At 36.5% G+C, this 17,664-nt stretch overlaps 1 protein-coding gene across 2 annotated transcripts; it reads left to right on the forward strand.

Annotated features, from left to right (window-relative positions):
• Positions 1-25: 25 nt before the first annotated feature.
• On the forward strand, positions 26-17,418 carry LOC145985343 (mitochondrial disaggregase-like). 2 transcript variants are annotated; one of them, XM_083119242.1, is made up of 10 exons: positions 26-479; positions 3,673-3,724; positions 6,028-6,218; positions 7,993-8,219; positions 9,638-9,752; positions 12,686-12,864; positions 12,960-13,121; positions 14,631-14,787; positions 15,721-15,914; positions 17,002-17,418. In XM_083119242.1, the coding sequence occupies exons 1-10, from the start codon at positions 128-130 to the stop codon at positions 17,329-17,331; spliced, it is 1,959 nt and encodes a 652-aa protein (XP_082975368.1). In that variant the 5' UTR covers positions 26-127; the 3' UTR covers positions 17,332-17,418. The 2 variants fall into 2 exon arrangements, with proteins under 2 accessions (XP_082975368.1, XP_082975369.1); XM_083119243.1 differs by lacking the exons at positions 3,673-3,724; positions 6,028-6,218.
• Positions 17,419-17,664: the final 246 nt, after the last annotated feature.

Consider the following 17,664-nt stretch of genomic DNA (forward strand, 5'->3'; position numbering starts at 1 on the left):
TCTCATGAAAATTATCTGTGGCTCGGAAAAGATATCCTCACACCAAAACAAGCTACCAGCTGATGGCGTAGTATGATGTAATAGTGCAACTAAAATTTAGTATTTATGAAGTTATGTGATAAGGCGAATGTGTAGAAGAATGCAGTACGTGCAGTGTTTAATTAGGCAGCGTCTGATCGTTTCGAAGGCATGTCCAATTAGACAGACGAATTATTCCGTGCGGCATTTCCATAATAAAAGTGCTGGTAGCTCCCATGCATATTCAGAAAAATGTGAATCATTCTCCTTGAATCGATTGTTTCCACAATCTACACTTCAGAAACTGTTAGTGCTGGAAAGCAAATATACTGAGTTGTTGTGGTTAAAATATAATTTTCGAAGTTTTAAAGCAATTTGCATGAAAAGTTTTGGTTATGGCCTTCTTGGAAGTTTGGCTTTTGCAATTGCTTACTGCTCTGAAAAATCGACTAATGTTGATGGTAAGTAAATGAAAATTGTGACATATCGTTTTAAGTATTCATTGAGTATATATGATATGACTTTAGACAGATCTGAAACCAATTTTCACCTAGCTGTTTTACTTTTATGTGAGGAGGTAGTTTGTTTGTTTGAAACAAAAACAGGTATAATTTAACAATACAGGGAATTTATCCAATTTGTTGTGAAATTTGGGATACTTACTAATTTGGCCCTCGTAATCACGAATCTGCACTTAAAATTTGGCGGTCACAGTTTCACTACCGTAGTCGGCATGCAGTATTTCCACCCCACTCCACCAAAAAATACCTACGTAGCCCCACAAACCATTGACGCATAGCCCCACGAACCATTCATACATAGCCCCACGAACCATTTCCGGTAAGGAAATAGATTACAATAGTTAAAAATTGGTTTCGAAAAAAATATGTGTAGCCCCACACACCATTCTCGCATAGCCCCACGAACCATTTGCGGAAACGTACCTTCTTCACTTACAGAAACACGTGTTTGGAAACACTGACCGGCATTGATCATGATTATGTCATCACACAGGCAACATCCGGCTGGAAGGAAATGGATGCAACAGCTTCCGTGCATCGGTCACATATTTATATCGAAAAATAGATGATTTACCGGCAAAATTGAATGAACAATGCGAGAAAACACTTCCCCGAACTTCCACAATTCTAAAGAAACTGCATTCGGTAAGTAATTTCTCCTAAAAATTTGAAGAAATGCGTTTCGGGGATACTTAAATTTTACCAATACTCGCATTGGAATAATATAGCTAATCAGGAACGTCCCAACAACCATGTTTGTGATTTTTACTGCCTATGTAAGAAAATGTGTTTCAAATTTAACATTAATGTCAACATTAAGACCACTTCATGCTCAGGTAGCCTTATCAAGACCTGCATTTGATGGTGGGATCAAACCACTGTGCAATGTGTCTACACTGAGAGCGAAGAAAGGAAAGAGAAATCATCTCTTTCTCTCTCTCCCTTCTCTTTTCCTTTCTCTCTCTCTTTCCTCTCTCTCTCTCTCTCTCTCTCTCTCTCTCTCTCTCTCTCTCTCTCTCTCTCTCTCTCTCTCAAAATGGTACTAATTTACTATGCTTCGGGCAGATTTCTCCACTTTTGCAGAAGAAACTACTTACCGTACTAAGTTCCTGTAGCATTGTCTAACATCGGGAAGGTGTTTTGTGTGTTGGAATGTTTCATAGCGGATATTCATGTTCTTTGTTGTAAATTAATTCTCCGACGGACAATAGCCTTTGGTGCGTACAGCTTCGTACATCATCACGCGTCGTGATTGTGTTTTGGTCATGTTTATTGGGTAACCAGTGTTTCGAACTGTTTGTGTTTGTAACGAAAGTTAGAAACATGACGTGTCGTGGATGCATGGTGAAATTCGTACCAGGTGTGGAAGATCCAGTGAATTTTTTAATTTAATTGAACGCGGGATCGTGATGGAAGGAAAGGAATGTCAAAAATATGGCAGTGAATGTAAGCTACTCGTTAGAAGGAATGGGCTGTGGGTATATGCCTAATATGATGTGTCATGGGTAAGAAAATACCTTGACGAACATTGTAAACCTTGGAGAAACTCATTTCTGTAAGTAGTTTCTTGTGTAAAATTCAAGAAATGTGTCTGATGTATGAAACTATTACCCGTGTCGTGGATGCGTGGTGAAATTCAGGTAAGTTTTCTGTATCCTGGAAACTGATTTCTTCAAATTTAAGAGTTTGGGGCTCATTTGGGGGCAGGTGACTCCTGCCAATTTCTAACATGCCTTTAACAGGGACTCTATAGAGAAAGCCGGGTAGTGGGAGCGGAGCGGAGGTGGGGCCACAGTAGTGGTAGGGGGCGGTAGGTCAATTACCCCAATGGCGGAGCCCGGAATCGGTGGGAAATTTGGACTCAAAAATTTCAAAGGGAAGTAATTTTTTGTTTAAATTTCCCACCGATTCCGGGACAGATATCACCACGAAACATTTCAATTTTCTTCGTAAAACAATGCGAAAAAGTTTAAAAAAATAAAATGGATCAGATGAGCGTTGTTCATGGGTATTTCTTGGGTTCCGAAAGTTGAAACACTGCATAACGAATGAAAATCGACAAAATACAAGCACGACGCACGATTATGTAAGAAGGTGTACGTGCCATATTGTGTCTCAGGCAAGCGAAAAGACTACGAGAAAGAAGTACTCGTAATGTGAAAAATTGCAATTACTTTGATTACCTTGAGGAATGTTCCGCGAAGTAGATAGGTAAGTACGAATGTCAAAAATTGACGAAACGAAGAAGTTATAGATGTCCGACGGATAGTAAATTTTTACCGAAATCATCATACAGGAAGTGCAGTGAAGTGTCCGGGGTGGCCCAAGTTCCTTTTGTTTTATTGCGATTTCATCATTCTACTAATGCAATTTTTACATGGTCGATTTCGATGTATGTCTGTTAACACATACTGCGGAGTTTTAGCGATTACTTAAGGTTTTGTTCAATATATGCTTTTGTGGTTAGCTTAGGCAGGTTAGGGTTGGTTCCCTTAGCATTAAAATAAAGTCCCTAAATGCATTCTACTAAGGTTCCGATTTACTTTCATTCCCACGCTTCTACGACATTTACTGTAGGTTGTCGACGCAGAATATCTTGTCCATAAGAAGTGCATATGGTAATTTTCAAGTATCTTTTTTTCAACATAAATAACTTTTTCGAGTCCAAACAGTGCTCATTACTTTAAGGAAGGTTCAAATTTCGTGTGACAATGATTTTCAAAATTCTACGATAATTATTTTTTGTGCTAGGAGAAATCATAAAACAATTGGAACTGTTACCGGTTTCTTTTTTTTTCAATGTAAATAATTTTTTTTAATCCAAACAGTGCTCATTGCTATAAGGAAGGTTTAAATTTCATGCGACAATGATTTCCAAAATTCTACGATAATTAGTCTTTCTGCTAGGGGAATTTGAAAAATATCATAAAACAATCTGAACTGTTAACAACATTTCTTGATCGTGGGAAAATTCAGTGCTCTTACCACAGACACAAGTGTGAGAATGTGTGTATGGGTGGGGAGTGCCACCCTAGAAAACAAATTTCATATCTTTGAAAGTACACTCTATCATGCAGAAACAAAATTACAAAGTGTGTACATAACTTCATAATAATTCATTTTCTCTTTGTAGGAGATAAGTTGTTACGTGCAGCAAGGTATGGCAACACTGAGGAAGTAAGACGGTAAGTTGATCGTACAGTTTTTAACTATTAATTTGTACTGTTGAGAAGTTTCAACTATGATCATTTGTTATCTATAATATAATATATATAATGTAATAATATAATTTGGGAAATAGGTAGTTGTTGTCACCTTGCCAGTCAAACATATCAAATGCTCAAATTTCAATCGTGCAACTGCAAATTCCAAGTAATAACCTCAACAGTAGTATTGGGTTTTCCTGTGCATTTGTCCCTTAGGAATTTTGTGTAATCATTCATCCTCACCACTCCCATAAACCTAATTCCAGGAGTCCCAGGTTCGAATCCCGGCCTGTGTGTGGGTGTTCCTTGTGAGGGTACCTTCATCAATATCATCATATCATCACTCCTCATCCCTTTACGGTAAGCCAAAAGAAAAATGGCAGAAAAGTGAAGTAAATAACCCAAATCAACCCACCATTAACTTAAAAAGAGATAGTAAATGACTTACAAATAAAGCAGTTGTCTTTGGAGATATCTCAATAGTGGCAGAATCTAGTCTAGTCTCAAGCGCGAATGAAGTAAAAATGACAAAAGACAGAAAACAGTGGTGATAGGAAATACTACACTGATTTGTGTCATCCAACAACAAATAACTTGCCAGGCGCTCAAATATCTTTTGTGCCATGGGCTTTAATGTGCATAAACAAAATTATAATACTCTTTGTGCACAGCTGAACTTACCATGTAGTTGTAGCCATGATAATTCAAGAATTGTGATTTACAGTTCTCTCGACATTTTGGTAGTGATACAACAATTTATGTGGAGTGTGAAATGCTCAAGGGAAGGGGAGTTATACGAGGCGCATCCAGAAAGTAAGTTTCCCTATTTTTTTTTAAAAAAACCAACACAGTTTCAGGAAACCATTTATTGGCAACAGGTACAGCAAAGGTTCAGCTATTTTTCAAGATAGCAACCACCAGAATTGAGACACTTGTCGTATCGTGGTATCAACTTTTGGATCCCACTGTCGTAGAACTCTGCCGCCTGTGAATGGAACCAGCGTGTGACAGACGTCTTCAGCTCTTCGTCGTTGCCAAAACGCTCACCGGAGGACAGGAATTTCTTGAGGTGCAAGAAAACGTGAAAATCGCTGGGAGCCAGATCAGGACTGTAAGGTGGATGATCAAACAACTCCCATCCAAATTCCGTGAAAACAGCTGCTGTGCACCGAGCCGTATGTGGACGAGCATTGTCATGGAGGAGCACAACACCTGCAGTAAGCATGCCACACCTCTTGTTTTTAATGGCACGTCGCAATTTCCTTAGTGTTTCACAGTAATGGTCAGCGTTCACCGTTTCATCTCTGGGGAGGAAGTCAATGAGCAAAATACCCTTCCTGTCCCAAAACACGGTGCACATCACTTTCTGTACTGACAGCGTCTGTTTGAATTTCTTCTTGACCGGAGATCCACTATGCCGCCAATGCATTGACTGCTGCTTGGTTTCCGGGGTGAAGTGCGAAATCCACGTCTCATCGCCCGTGACGATCCTGTCGAGGAAATCATCGCCGTCATCATGGTATTGTTGCAGGAATGTCAGTGCTGCTCCTGAACGTTTCATTTTGTGTTCGGGTGTCAGGTTTTTCGGCACCCACCTGGCACACAATTTTTTGAACAGCAGGCGCTGCGTGACAATCTCATGCAACACGGATCGCGATATCTGCGGAAAAAGGCTACTCAACTCCGTAATCGTGAAGCGACGGTTCTCTACGATGCGCTGCTGCACCAGCTCAACCAGATCATCAGTGATGAGGGACGGATGCCCACTGCGCTCTTCATCATGGACACTTTGACGACCTTCCGAAAACTGCCGACACCAGCGACGCACCATCTGCTTACTCATAATGTTCGGCCCATAGACCTCACAGAGCTGACGATGAATGTCAATTAACGCAATGCTTTGTGCATTCAGGAACTTTATCACCGATCGAACCTCGCATGCGGCGGGAGAAGGAATACGAGCTTCCATTTCGGACCACTGCTGCCTCGATACTGGCATGCGGCGGAAGAAGGAATACGAGCTTCCACTTCGGACCACTGCTGCCTCGCTACTGGCGCCGGGCGGGATCTGTCCGCCTGGCATATGATTGATACGTCTTAGCTCTGCTGCGCATGTGCAATTTACACGGCTCATTATGTTTACTTTCATGGGAAAAAAATAGGGAAACTTACTTTCTGGATGTGCCTCGTATTAACAGTAAGGTTTTACTAATAGTTAAATATTTAGATTGCAAATTTTGCTATTGGTTCTGTTGCAACAAACTTTATTTTTTTGTACACAGGTTAATTGAAAGGAAAATTGACTTAAACTTTCGACACGAATTGGGATGGACTGCTCTTCATGTAGCTGCCATCAATGGAAGATTGGAAGTTGTGAAAATGCTTCTTGTGGCTGGGGTCAATCCTGATGAAGGTGACCAGTTCATTAATGTGTACAGGACAGCACAGTTGAAAGGTCTACACTCATTGGATGGTAAATTCCTTTTTATTTTTGTAAAGCTGTAAAATATGGATCCAAGTTCCATATGCTATCTACCAGGTTGTCTACCAGTCAAGAAATTATGCTTGTGGCCAAGAATGTTTGATTTTTTACAGTGCAGTGAAACCTCGGTTTTACGTTTTTCAGGGGACCAAGCTGGAAAAACTTAAAATGCAAGAAAATGTGTAAAATCGAGGAAAATTTTATGACATTTTGCTGTGTTGGGACCATCAAGATTGAGTGTGTAATGCAGGAAAATGTAAAATCGGGGTTCTACTGTGTAGTGAATTTAGATTGTTACATATCTGTACTGGGATTTGATAAATTTCAATATTTGGAAATTTAAAATTGTATTGAGTTGTGGTTAAGATTTGTTCACTTTGTTTCTTAACAATTACTTTTTTGTATGCGTGAACTTTTGTAAAAATATTAAATATTCTCCATCCAGGATGAAGTTTGAAGTATTAAGTTTTACATGCATTAATATTAAAGCAAGTCTAACTTCTTAAAGTACAGCTTCAGTTTTCAACTCAAACTGCCTTGTGGTATGAGTTTTTGATTGAATCAAAATATATATTTTCTTAATTTCCAACTATATCTGCCTCGTTTGTCTTATTATTATCAAGACTAATGTTAATTTAAACAACGTACTTTATTGTACAACACAAAGTGTAACATGAACTAACAAGGTTACAAGCAAAGAGAATAGTTACAAAGACCGTTCACTATCAGCCATGTTTTCGTTAACAGTGGTGCTACTTCCTTCTGTCTAAAGGCACTGTTCACTACACATATATTACAATACATAAGCAAGGGGTTATTAAATAAACGTAAGGTCAATAATTTTATATTTGTTATTTTGGTATACATATTTTTTAGGTTGCACAAAGTGAAGACGATATAGTACATGAGACGGGTATTGAGTTTGAAATTACATTGTGGCTATGGATGGAAAAGTAATTCGGTTTATTGTTGTAGTACAAAGGGTCGGGGTTTAACTAGCGAATGCAAAACAAGTATGTTACTTATAAATTTTGTTGTGTGCTAAAACACAGTAAATATTCAGTACACAAACATGTGTGTAGGTATATAAATTTGAAAAATAAATGAAGTTGGAATATCTATTGTAGTGGTACATTATGACATTACACTATGCTCTCACAATAATTCTATGTGATAGTAAGTAATCTTCCAACATAACTGAAAATACAAAAATGGAAGTAGCGTGTAGTTTTAACAGATCTTTTTCCATTATTGTATTTTTAATAGGAATGTGATATTATTTGATGAGTTTTTTTTTATAAATTACATGTCTCACTTCTCTTTTGTACCATGTCTTCAATGTGGATGTAGAAGCTAAAGCAAGTGTTGACATGCAAAGACATCTGTTTTAATTTTGTATATGACTTTTTTTTTTTTTTGCCTCGACACATAGTTTATGCTCATCTCTCTATATCCTTGCATTTCTTAAAAATACCTAGTGCATGCATAAATAGGGTAATTGGGAATGAACCCACAGTCCACATACTAAAGCACTGACACTGAGGCAAAACTGTAGCACTTGTATGGATAATTGATTGATTTGTTGTTTTAAGTCCACTGTATGCACAGGAAGGCTAATCGGGACTGGACCTGCAGTTTTAAAGTGGGATCCGAACCACTGTACCATGTGCCTCCACCATGTTTCTAACGTTTGTAAATGTTCTGAGTAAAGCTGTATTTGCAGAATTTAACCATCAAATATTTACATATCCTTCTTTCTCAATAGTGTTGGTTCGACGAGAAGATGAATTCAGCAATCGTCTAAATAATAGAGCTACTTTCCAAGGTTGCACTGCATTGCATTATGCAGTGTTAGTCGACGATAAAGATGTTGTGATGGCTTTGCTCGACGCAGGTGCAAATCCAACTGCACAGAATGACACTGGCCATCGGCCAATAGATTATACCCAGGATACATTTATAAAGGAGAAGCTTAAAATATACGCAAAAAAGGTATTCTTAGTGGATCGAAGTGGCAATTATTTAATACCTTACTGTATACATATGTGCATTTGTCCATTCAATAATAATATAATCTCAGGTCAGCTTAAATTAGGGATAAGCTAATACTGGCACCATCACTTGCTTTTCCAGCCTTTTGTGTGGAACTAAGATTCTAGATTAAGATGCAAACAATATCTTAGCTACTTACACCTGCTGTGCGATGGAACAAAAGGTTACATCTACTTTTCTGCTCTGATAGGCTAATTGAAACGGTATCTACAGTTTGAAGTGCGAACTGAGCTATTGCACCATGTCCCAATGCAAATCGAACCCAGGGCATCTTGATTATGAGGCAATAGTGCTATGGGCTTACCACAGAATATTCTGAGTTTGACTCCAAATCTGGGAATGTGCGTTAGTTTGCAATTGTGCCTTCATCAAATTCAACTTATCATTCATTCTCATTGTTGCAATTAGCACAAAAGTGGCAGAAAGGTGATAGAAAATAAGAAAAATACACTATTGGAAAGCACACTATATATTATTAATAATAAAATATAGTATGTTGATAAGAAAGTGTCTCATAAAAATATATCAGAAACCAAAAACTCTCCTCCATATGTAAGATAAAAGCCCAGGCTGTATGTGTGTATCAGAACAAGCAACTCCATGAAGAATTCGTGATTCTATGTTCAGGCACCAGGCCCTTGTTAGCCTGCAAGGATGGAGTTTCCAGACCATATCATGATTCTAATTTTCATCATTCTGGTCAAACAAAATTCAGTTTCATTATTAAATAGCTATTGTTTAATATTATTACTATCTTTTGTGAACATTGTGTTGACGAAAGTTTTGTGATATTTTATGGAAAAGTTACAATGGAATATTTATATTCTCATATTTATTATAACTATTTAAACAGGTTTAGCTGCGGTAGCTCAGTTGTTAGACTATCATGCGAGAGACCAGGGTTCGATTCCCAGCAGGGGAGAACCAGGACTTTTTCAACCTGTTGAAGTGGCTACGGCACCCACCAAGCGTCGTATAAAGTGTTTACCTGGAGGAAACTCTGGGGGGAAGGTAAAGGCAGCCAGGGGCATGGTGCCGAGATCAAGAAAGTGTGGGGCACTAACCCTATACGCCGTCATGGCATGGTGCAAGGCACAGGGAAGCACTTTACTTTTTTTTTTACTTTTTATTTAAACAGTTTTAAATTGCTATACTGTTCCAAGTGTGTCTATCTTCGTGTTGGCAGGATTGGTTTTATTTCAAACTAATATCTATTTGACCCTAATTGATATTAATCCACAACAGAATTATCTATTTGTAATGCCTGGACTCCCCCACACAGTATCTCATCTGACTTCTATTGAAAAAGAAACATGCAATAAATGTAGTCATAATCGTGACTGGATTTTTTTTTTCAGTATGAGGACAAGTGTCGGCAAAAGGAAGCCGAAGAAAGGAGAAGATTTCCCTTGGAGCAACGTCTGAAAAAGTTTATTGTTGGTCAAGAAGGGCCAATCACAACAGTAGCATCTGGTAAATATAGGACTGTAATACTAAAGGTATTTCATATAGAGTGGATTCCAGATTTTAAGTTCCGAGATGTTACTTCTTTTGCACACAAGATTTTTTGTGTCACATTATGTAAACAAATCTTATTGAGTTTCAACAGTGCACACAATTTTGATCCGAGACATGGGTATCCATAGGTATTATGCCCCCTGGTAATTGTCAGCCTGAAATTATATTTTTACACATGCACATACAGTAATTTGCATTAATTAATATCAAGGATTGATAATTACAAGTAAGAGTGATGCAGTTTGTTGCAGGAACACTACAATTCAAAACTAAAGATACATTTTTGGGGAAAAAGAATTCTTGCTTACCCCTTCTGGGGAATCCTGTAGATTCCTTTGACCTGCACCTCTCATCCTCCCCTATAGATATGCTCTAAATTGGTTAATATGCTCCAGAAAAATGTAAATGATAGAATAATTTGCAATTTGTTATGCATTGTTATGTATCCCAGTATAAGATGGACCTCGGATACTGAAATTATGAATGCACCTTCATTTGGCATGAGCTGTCCTGGGTTCAATCCTCAGTGAAAGCTTAAACATTTTGGTGTTGATTCAGTATTACCAGGACAATGGGGAGGGGGAGATGTAGCAACTCTAGTATAGAAAGCCAGGTAATGGTTGTAGATTCTCTGACAGATAGAAAATCTTTTATTCTTTATTCAAAGGACCACAGACTTTAATGTGATTTATTCATAAAGTATTGGAGATTTTATGCTTCAGACAATTGTGGTCGGAATGCATGTACAAAAATCTAAGTTGAATGGAGTAACAATTTTCAACATGACTGTTCAGTTCACTATAACTGACAACTGTGATGGCTGTTTCTAAGGGCTAAAACTGCTGCAGATTTTTTATTTTATTATTTAACATGTATTTTTTTTATTTTGTGATATATTGTAGTCATAATTCTTCATATTTTTTCAACTTTTTATTGTCACTCCATTACATATTTTCATGCTGGCTCTGTGGGTAGGTGTCTTTCAATTTTGCCACCAAAATTCCATGGGTTCAAATCCCAGCCTGGGAAAGGGTGCTCTTTGCAAGTGACAATTTAGTCAAACCATCACACATCCTCATTAGCCAAAAGTGGTAGAAAACATGATGCTAAATGACAAGAATACAAAGAGACAGTGCAAATATTTTTTCATTTTAATTTTTTATTTCAATTTTTGTGATATATTTGTTGTAAGAGTAGCCCATGAAGCCAAAATATACCTGCTAAGTAAGGACCTTTCTTTTCATGCAATGAATTTAGGTGATTAACTGCCACACAAGGCTGTTTTATATTTCTGTAAGAAGTTTAGTTCAACTGTTTGTGCTATGAATTCAAACAAAGTCATTCTATTTTTAAAGACACTTAGAATACCACTCACGCTATGAAAGTCTAGCAATTATTGTGACAGTAAAAATCTAAGCTATGGCCAAACCGATACCACTTTCAACCATTACCGATTCCCATCGATACTGCTACTTGAAAATTGCAATAATTAAATTTTGTTTATAATATTGATCAATGTTATTGTGTAAATATTCTTCTCCAATTATATGCATCAATTTACCAAGAAATTTTCTTTAGGATATTCAAGTATTACACCAATATTATATATTCACAAAATATAGTTTTTAATGCAAAATTAATGCAAAAGAAAAAGAAAGTTTGAATTTTGCATAATTTTCAGGATAATCAGATTCTGTGAAAGTGTCATGCTGCATTTTTGCACCTCGTGAAAGACGAATATGCCAGAAAAGTATCAGCTGGTATTGGTAGGTGAATTTCAACTGATAATTTCCAATACTGATACATTGCCATCAGTATCGGGCCAGCCCTAATCTAATTTAAAAACAAAGTGAATCCGAAAAGGTGTTAACTTGGTGAAACTATGTTGTTAATATTAGTTATTGTGCAATTGTTGTTTCTACGCTGGTCAGTGCTGCCTTACCTTCGGCTCAAGTGGTTCCCAATGCAAACCAGTTAGATTTTCATTGGTAATCCAGCAGCATGATTGTTGAGCTACTTGAGAGAGTAAGCACCATTCTAAAAGAAAATCAAAAGTGGCAATAAGAGATTATGCCCCAACATCACTGCAGTTTGTTAGGCTGTGAGCCGACATAAGCCTGTTATTTATTATGATTGCTTTTCTTCTGGGCTACATTTAACAGCCTCTCTTTTGTAGCCAAAACTATGAGACCTCAGTGGACTACAATGAATCCTTTCAAGCTTCATTTTTCAGAAAGAAAACTAATTATATTCGCAGAGTTTCTTTTTAATTACAACTTCACAGGCATTCCGTAGCGCCAATTTAAAGTAAGGTTCTGGGCTAAACCCTCGAGTATATTTAAGCTTGTGTTGCTGATGATCACTGCCCTCCTCTGCCTATTTCTGGTGCTATTTATACTTTTCTAAAAGGTACTGACACCTGTGGAAATCTTTTATTACCAGTTTTTATGGAACTGTCTCAAGGGAGCTGGAACATACAAGTTATATCACCCCAGTTTCTTCTCTGCTACACTCCCACGATGGTATGTGCAAGTAGATCCAAATAATCCAGAATGGTTGAATTTTAGCAGTAATTACTTCACACTATACAGTTTTTGCATCATTCCATAAATATATTTTAACTATGGATGAAGCAATTGGTTCAAAGCGGTATCATCTCATCCCAAGTTTTCACTTAAAAAAAATAAAAAAATACTATAAGCAATTGTAGACATTTTTGGAATAATGAATGCTAAATTATCAAAAGAAACATCTAAGAAATACTAATGTTAGACAATCCTTCAGGGGCGTAACATTTTTTAATATTATTCAGATGATACTTGTAAAGAAAATTGCTTTGGCTTACAGCAATTTATATGTTGTTTGTCTCTCTCTGTTTTTAATTATAGCAGTGAGAAGAAAAGAAAATGGCTGGTCAGATGATGAACATCCTCTTGTGTTCCTATTTCTTGGCTCTTCAGGAATTGGGAAAACAGAATTGGCAAAACAGCTGGCACACTACATTCACAAAGGAAAGCCTGTAGCATTTATTCGACTAGACATGTCAGAATTTCAGGAGAAACATGAGGTATGCAAGAAATTAACTTCAGAATAGTAATAAATCTGATATTCATTATTACTGGAATTCATTACTTGTAAATTGTCTTACATTTTTCTTAATAGGTGGCAAAACTTATCGGAGCACCTCCAGGATACATTGGTCATGACGATGGTGGTCAGTTGACCAAACGATTGAAAAAGTGCCCAACTGCGGTGGTCCTTTTTGATGAAGTGGATAAAGCTCACCCCGATGTCTTGACTGTACTCCTGCAGCTATTTGACGAGGTAAGCTTAGTTTGATCAGTTAAATTTTTGGGCTACATTTTAGTACATTTATGCTGCTTGCAGGATAACTTCTCTTTTTCATGATAACAGGTGGAAGGATTTCGTAGGGGTCTTTACAAGAACCGACCAGGTCAGAAAATGAGCCAAGCTGCTGAGAGCCAATCCTGATTCAAAATGATGTACTTAGGGCCGGTTTTTCAATGTCCAGTTAATCTTTCTCTTAACTATAACTATGCCAGTTGGAGGTAATCACCACTCTAAACCAATACCGGGTTTTTCAATGTCAAAGTAACCAGTAGTTAAATAATCCTCACTTTGAACTTCAAAATAGTGTGTTGGCAATCCTGAAGCATGGAAATATAGGGAATCGATCTGCATGCCATCTCTTAGTATTGTTTTAAACTGCAGTGATTGGCACACAGCCAGGCATTCAAATTTAGAACTACATACAAGCTTGCCTCACTCGCAAGCACGTTTTTGCATAGGAAACAATTGGAACAATGGCTGCGTATCCATTCTGTTCGCTTACGAAATAAATTTAATGAAATCAAGCACTACAGATTTGGCTTTCTTCTAATAAAGGTCAAAATCCCATGTATGTCAAATGCTGTTATAGAGCACAAGCATATGTAGAACTCGAAGAAGCGTGAAGAACTCGAAAGTCGAAAAATTAATAATTCCTGTCTGTTGATATGGACACTATTAATATGTAGATATTGTACATGTCTTCTGACTGCAAGCTTTGTACCATCTCTATACATGTTTGTTGAATGAAAATAATAATTTACTAAGCATATTTTGTAGGTCAACTTCTAAAAATATGAAGGTACGAGTGAAAATAATTTTAAAATTGACTGTAATATTTTCCAGAGAAGATCATTCAACAATAAAACACGAATTGAAGGCAACACAAGTAATAAATAATTGACAAGAAATAAAAGATCTGTGACCAAGACTAGAATTTGTATTATAAAACACAACACACTCCGCAAAGTGGTGCCACTAACCACTGCACCAATTAACTTTTTTATGAATCATATCTTGTTTAATCTGACAGTGAAGTTACGAGTATGGAACTTTGATAGCCATGTTGCTTCTCAACTTTCAGTTAGGCTGGTAACTGCAAGACGAAATAGTGGTAAAGATAATCGAAACCACACTTCCAGTTACGTGCTAACTTGAACCTTAATTGTACATTACTGTTCTTTGCATCTAGTCCCCTCCTCGTTCTTTAATTTCAGTGGCCACTACCACCATCCACATAAATGAGCAGTGAATGATTGGTTGACATTAAACTGAGTAGATCAGAGTGTTCTTTCTTACAATTTAGTTGTCTGCAATAATATGTTAGTGAAATGTAACACAGAAGTATCAAGCAACACATGTTTGAGAACAGACAAATCAACATCAATATTTCACATTATTGTAGCATAACGTGCTGCACAAGCCTGCATTACTGTACACATGTCTATTTCTGAGTAGCCTTGATATGCTTTCTTCTCTTCACAGGGACGCTTGACAGATGGGAAGGGGAAAACAATTGAATGCAAGGATGCAATATTTGTAATGACTTCAAATTTAGCCTCCGACGAAATAGCAGCATATGCAATCCAACTAAGAGAGGAGGCGGAAGATATTGCAAAACAGAGATATTCAGGGAAGCTAGGTAAATTGATGGAAAAAATTGGCAATACTGATCAAGTATCGATATGAAATTTACTGATACTGCAACAGTCAAATGTAAAATTGCAAATTCCATGAATAGCTTTAATGCCTCAGTTAATTTCTGAATTAATGTTTGTCACCAAGTGACTGCAATTGTACAAAACCAGGCCATAATTATTTTAAATTTATATATTTATAAAATGAACAACAAAAATTTATACAGAGTCACAGGCTGTTCATATAAAGATAAGATAACCTTGATCAGTCATTGCCAATAGAGTACTTTTTATTTTATTGTATTCATATAAACTACTGTTATTGAAATATGTAAAGAACAAAATGTACAAGAATTTTGATTAAATGGTTCAACATCGAGAGTTAAATTGATTTTTCATTTTCTTTCAAACATTAAAAAATAGCTTATACAAAAAATATTTTTCTCAATATTAAGAGTCTGTTCAAAATAATATAGTTAAGACTAGTGGAATCTAGATTTTTTGCTTCATCTAGTATCATTGCTGTACTACAACATAACAGGCATTTACAGATTTAAACCATTTACCAATTCCTGGTTTGAATCCCGGCCTGGGCAAGGGTGTTCTTTGTGAGTGTCCCTTCATCAATTACATCATAGCATCCCTTATCATCATCTTCGCAGTTAGCCAAATGTGGCAGAAAAGCAAAGTTAAATAAACCAAATCAATACAATACCACCAGTTATAAAATTACTTACGGTTCATTGAATAATACATGAATTTCATGAATTAACTTCTGTGGCCATGATGTGGCGGCTAGAAGTTAATAATATTCATAAGAAGAGTATATTGACTGAGTTATGAATTAGTAATATTTGTGAGAGCAGTAATGGAGTTATAAAAGTATTGGATTGGAAAAATGAATGTTAATTTGCATTGATGAATGCATTTCTTTGCAGAAGACAAGGAATTGCCAGAGAAGATCACAATATCCCGTCACTTTAAGGAAAGAGTGGTGCAGCCAATTTTAAAGAAGCATTTCCGACGCGATGAGTTTCTGGGCAGAATAAATGAAATTGTTTATTTTTTGCCTTTCTCTCGCACTGAACTTTTGAAGCTGGTCACAAAGGAGTTAGAAGCTTGGGCTAAAAAGGTATTACATTGTCAAAAATTATCTATATTCCTTTTTGTAAATTATACTTTTCCCTAATTAATTTTGGCTTATGACAACAAAATAATTACAGAAGCATGTGATTGACTTACTTTCATGGAAAATATGGCTCTTTTGTTGATTGATTAACATAACATGTCGTTATTAGTTATTAATAACTATCTAACAAATGGTTTTATGTTGTTGCAATGTCCTGCCCAGGTTAGTAAGTTATAATCTTGGATAAGGCTTGGATGTATTTTGACTGCTTTATTCATTTTATAAATTTACTAGCGAAATAAATCACTAATCAGTACTACACAATTGCAAGTGAAAATAACAGTTGATATTTTTGCTATGAGTTTATACAAACTTTAAAAAGCCATTACTGAAACATTGAAGTTAATCTATTGTAATAAAACTATGTAATTAGAGCAGTATAATTACAAATAGTAATTAGGAGGTTAATGAACAGTTTATGTTGTTCTTCAATGAACACTGTAATTGTATATTGGTTACCATTATCAGTAAGTTATATATCAGTACTTTCTCGATATACACACACAATAGATTTGGTTTATATTACTTTGTTTTTCTGCCACTTTTGGCTAATCACAAAGATGAGGACGAGGGATGATATGATGAAATTGTTGAAGGAATATTCACAAAGAACACCCATGCCCAAGCTGGGGCACATAGTTTATATTGATACTTCCCTGATGCATTGCATTCTTTTATTTGGAATTTTTGTGAATATTTGCATTCACATTCAAACATACCTTAGCACTAGGAATGGACAATATCGGAAATTTGATATCCTGATATATCATCAAGAAAATATCATCACAGACGATACGATACAATATTTTTCCATATTGTGATATTGGTGATGATATCTCCATGATTTATATCACCAAAATATCATGACGATATATCCCCAACATGATATATATGTATCGCTAAAATATATTGACGGTATATTGCCAACACGATATATATATCATCCATATCGTGATGATGTATCACCCAACACTACTTAGCACATTAGATTGGTGTAACAATTGAAAGCAGAAAATTTGAATTTTTTCAGGCTCGAGAGAAACATGACATAGAACTCCGATGGGACCGTAATGTGGAATCACTGTTGGCAGACGGTTACAACGTGCACTACGGAGCACGTTCAATAAAACATGAAGTCGAGCGTCGTGTGGTTAACCAGCTAGCTGCAGCTCATGAGCAGGGACATATAGGAAAAGGATCCACTGTTAACTTGGCTGTGGAGAGAACAGCTGTCGTTGAGGGTGAGGCAGAATTGCCTCCTGTGATAAAGTTACATGTGAAAGCAAGTGGAAGGAAGGATTATGTAATTTTAGATGAACCGTTTAGCAATACATCACCACTTAATGGAGGATTTGTGTAACATATGCGATGTGTTTTCAGATAACTCGATTGAATGATTGTAAATGTATGCATTTATGTAAATAAAAAACAGGCTGTGAGTACATAATAGTTTGTATTTCATTATTTTTAAATTGTTCTCTTCAAATTGACATGTTGCGACTCCATCATAGTTGTGTTCACAGTTGCTTCATACTATTAACTGCAGATTCAGTGCTGATTATTCTCTATGCACAAGGCCTGTTTGGAAATCATTAATTTAGCTGTAAAGAAAATATCAAAAATTGAAAACCTTACCCTCATGGCATAGCTCCTTTTTTGCCATAATCACTTTAGGAATTACATTTTTTATGGC

The sequence above is a fragment of the Lepisma saccharinum genome, chromosome 3 (genome assembly GCF_977018435.1).
Source record: "Lepisma saccharinum chromosome 3, izLepSacc3.1, whole genome shotgun sequence".
NCBI lineage: Eukaryota > Metazoa > Arthropoda > Insecta > Zygentoma > Lepismatidae > Lepisma > Lepisma saccharinum.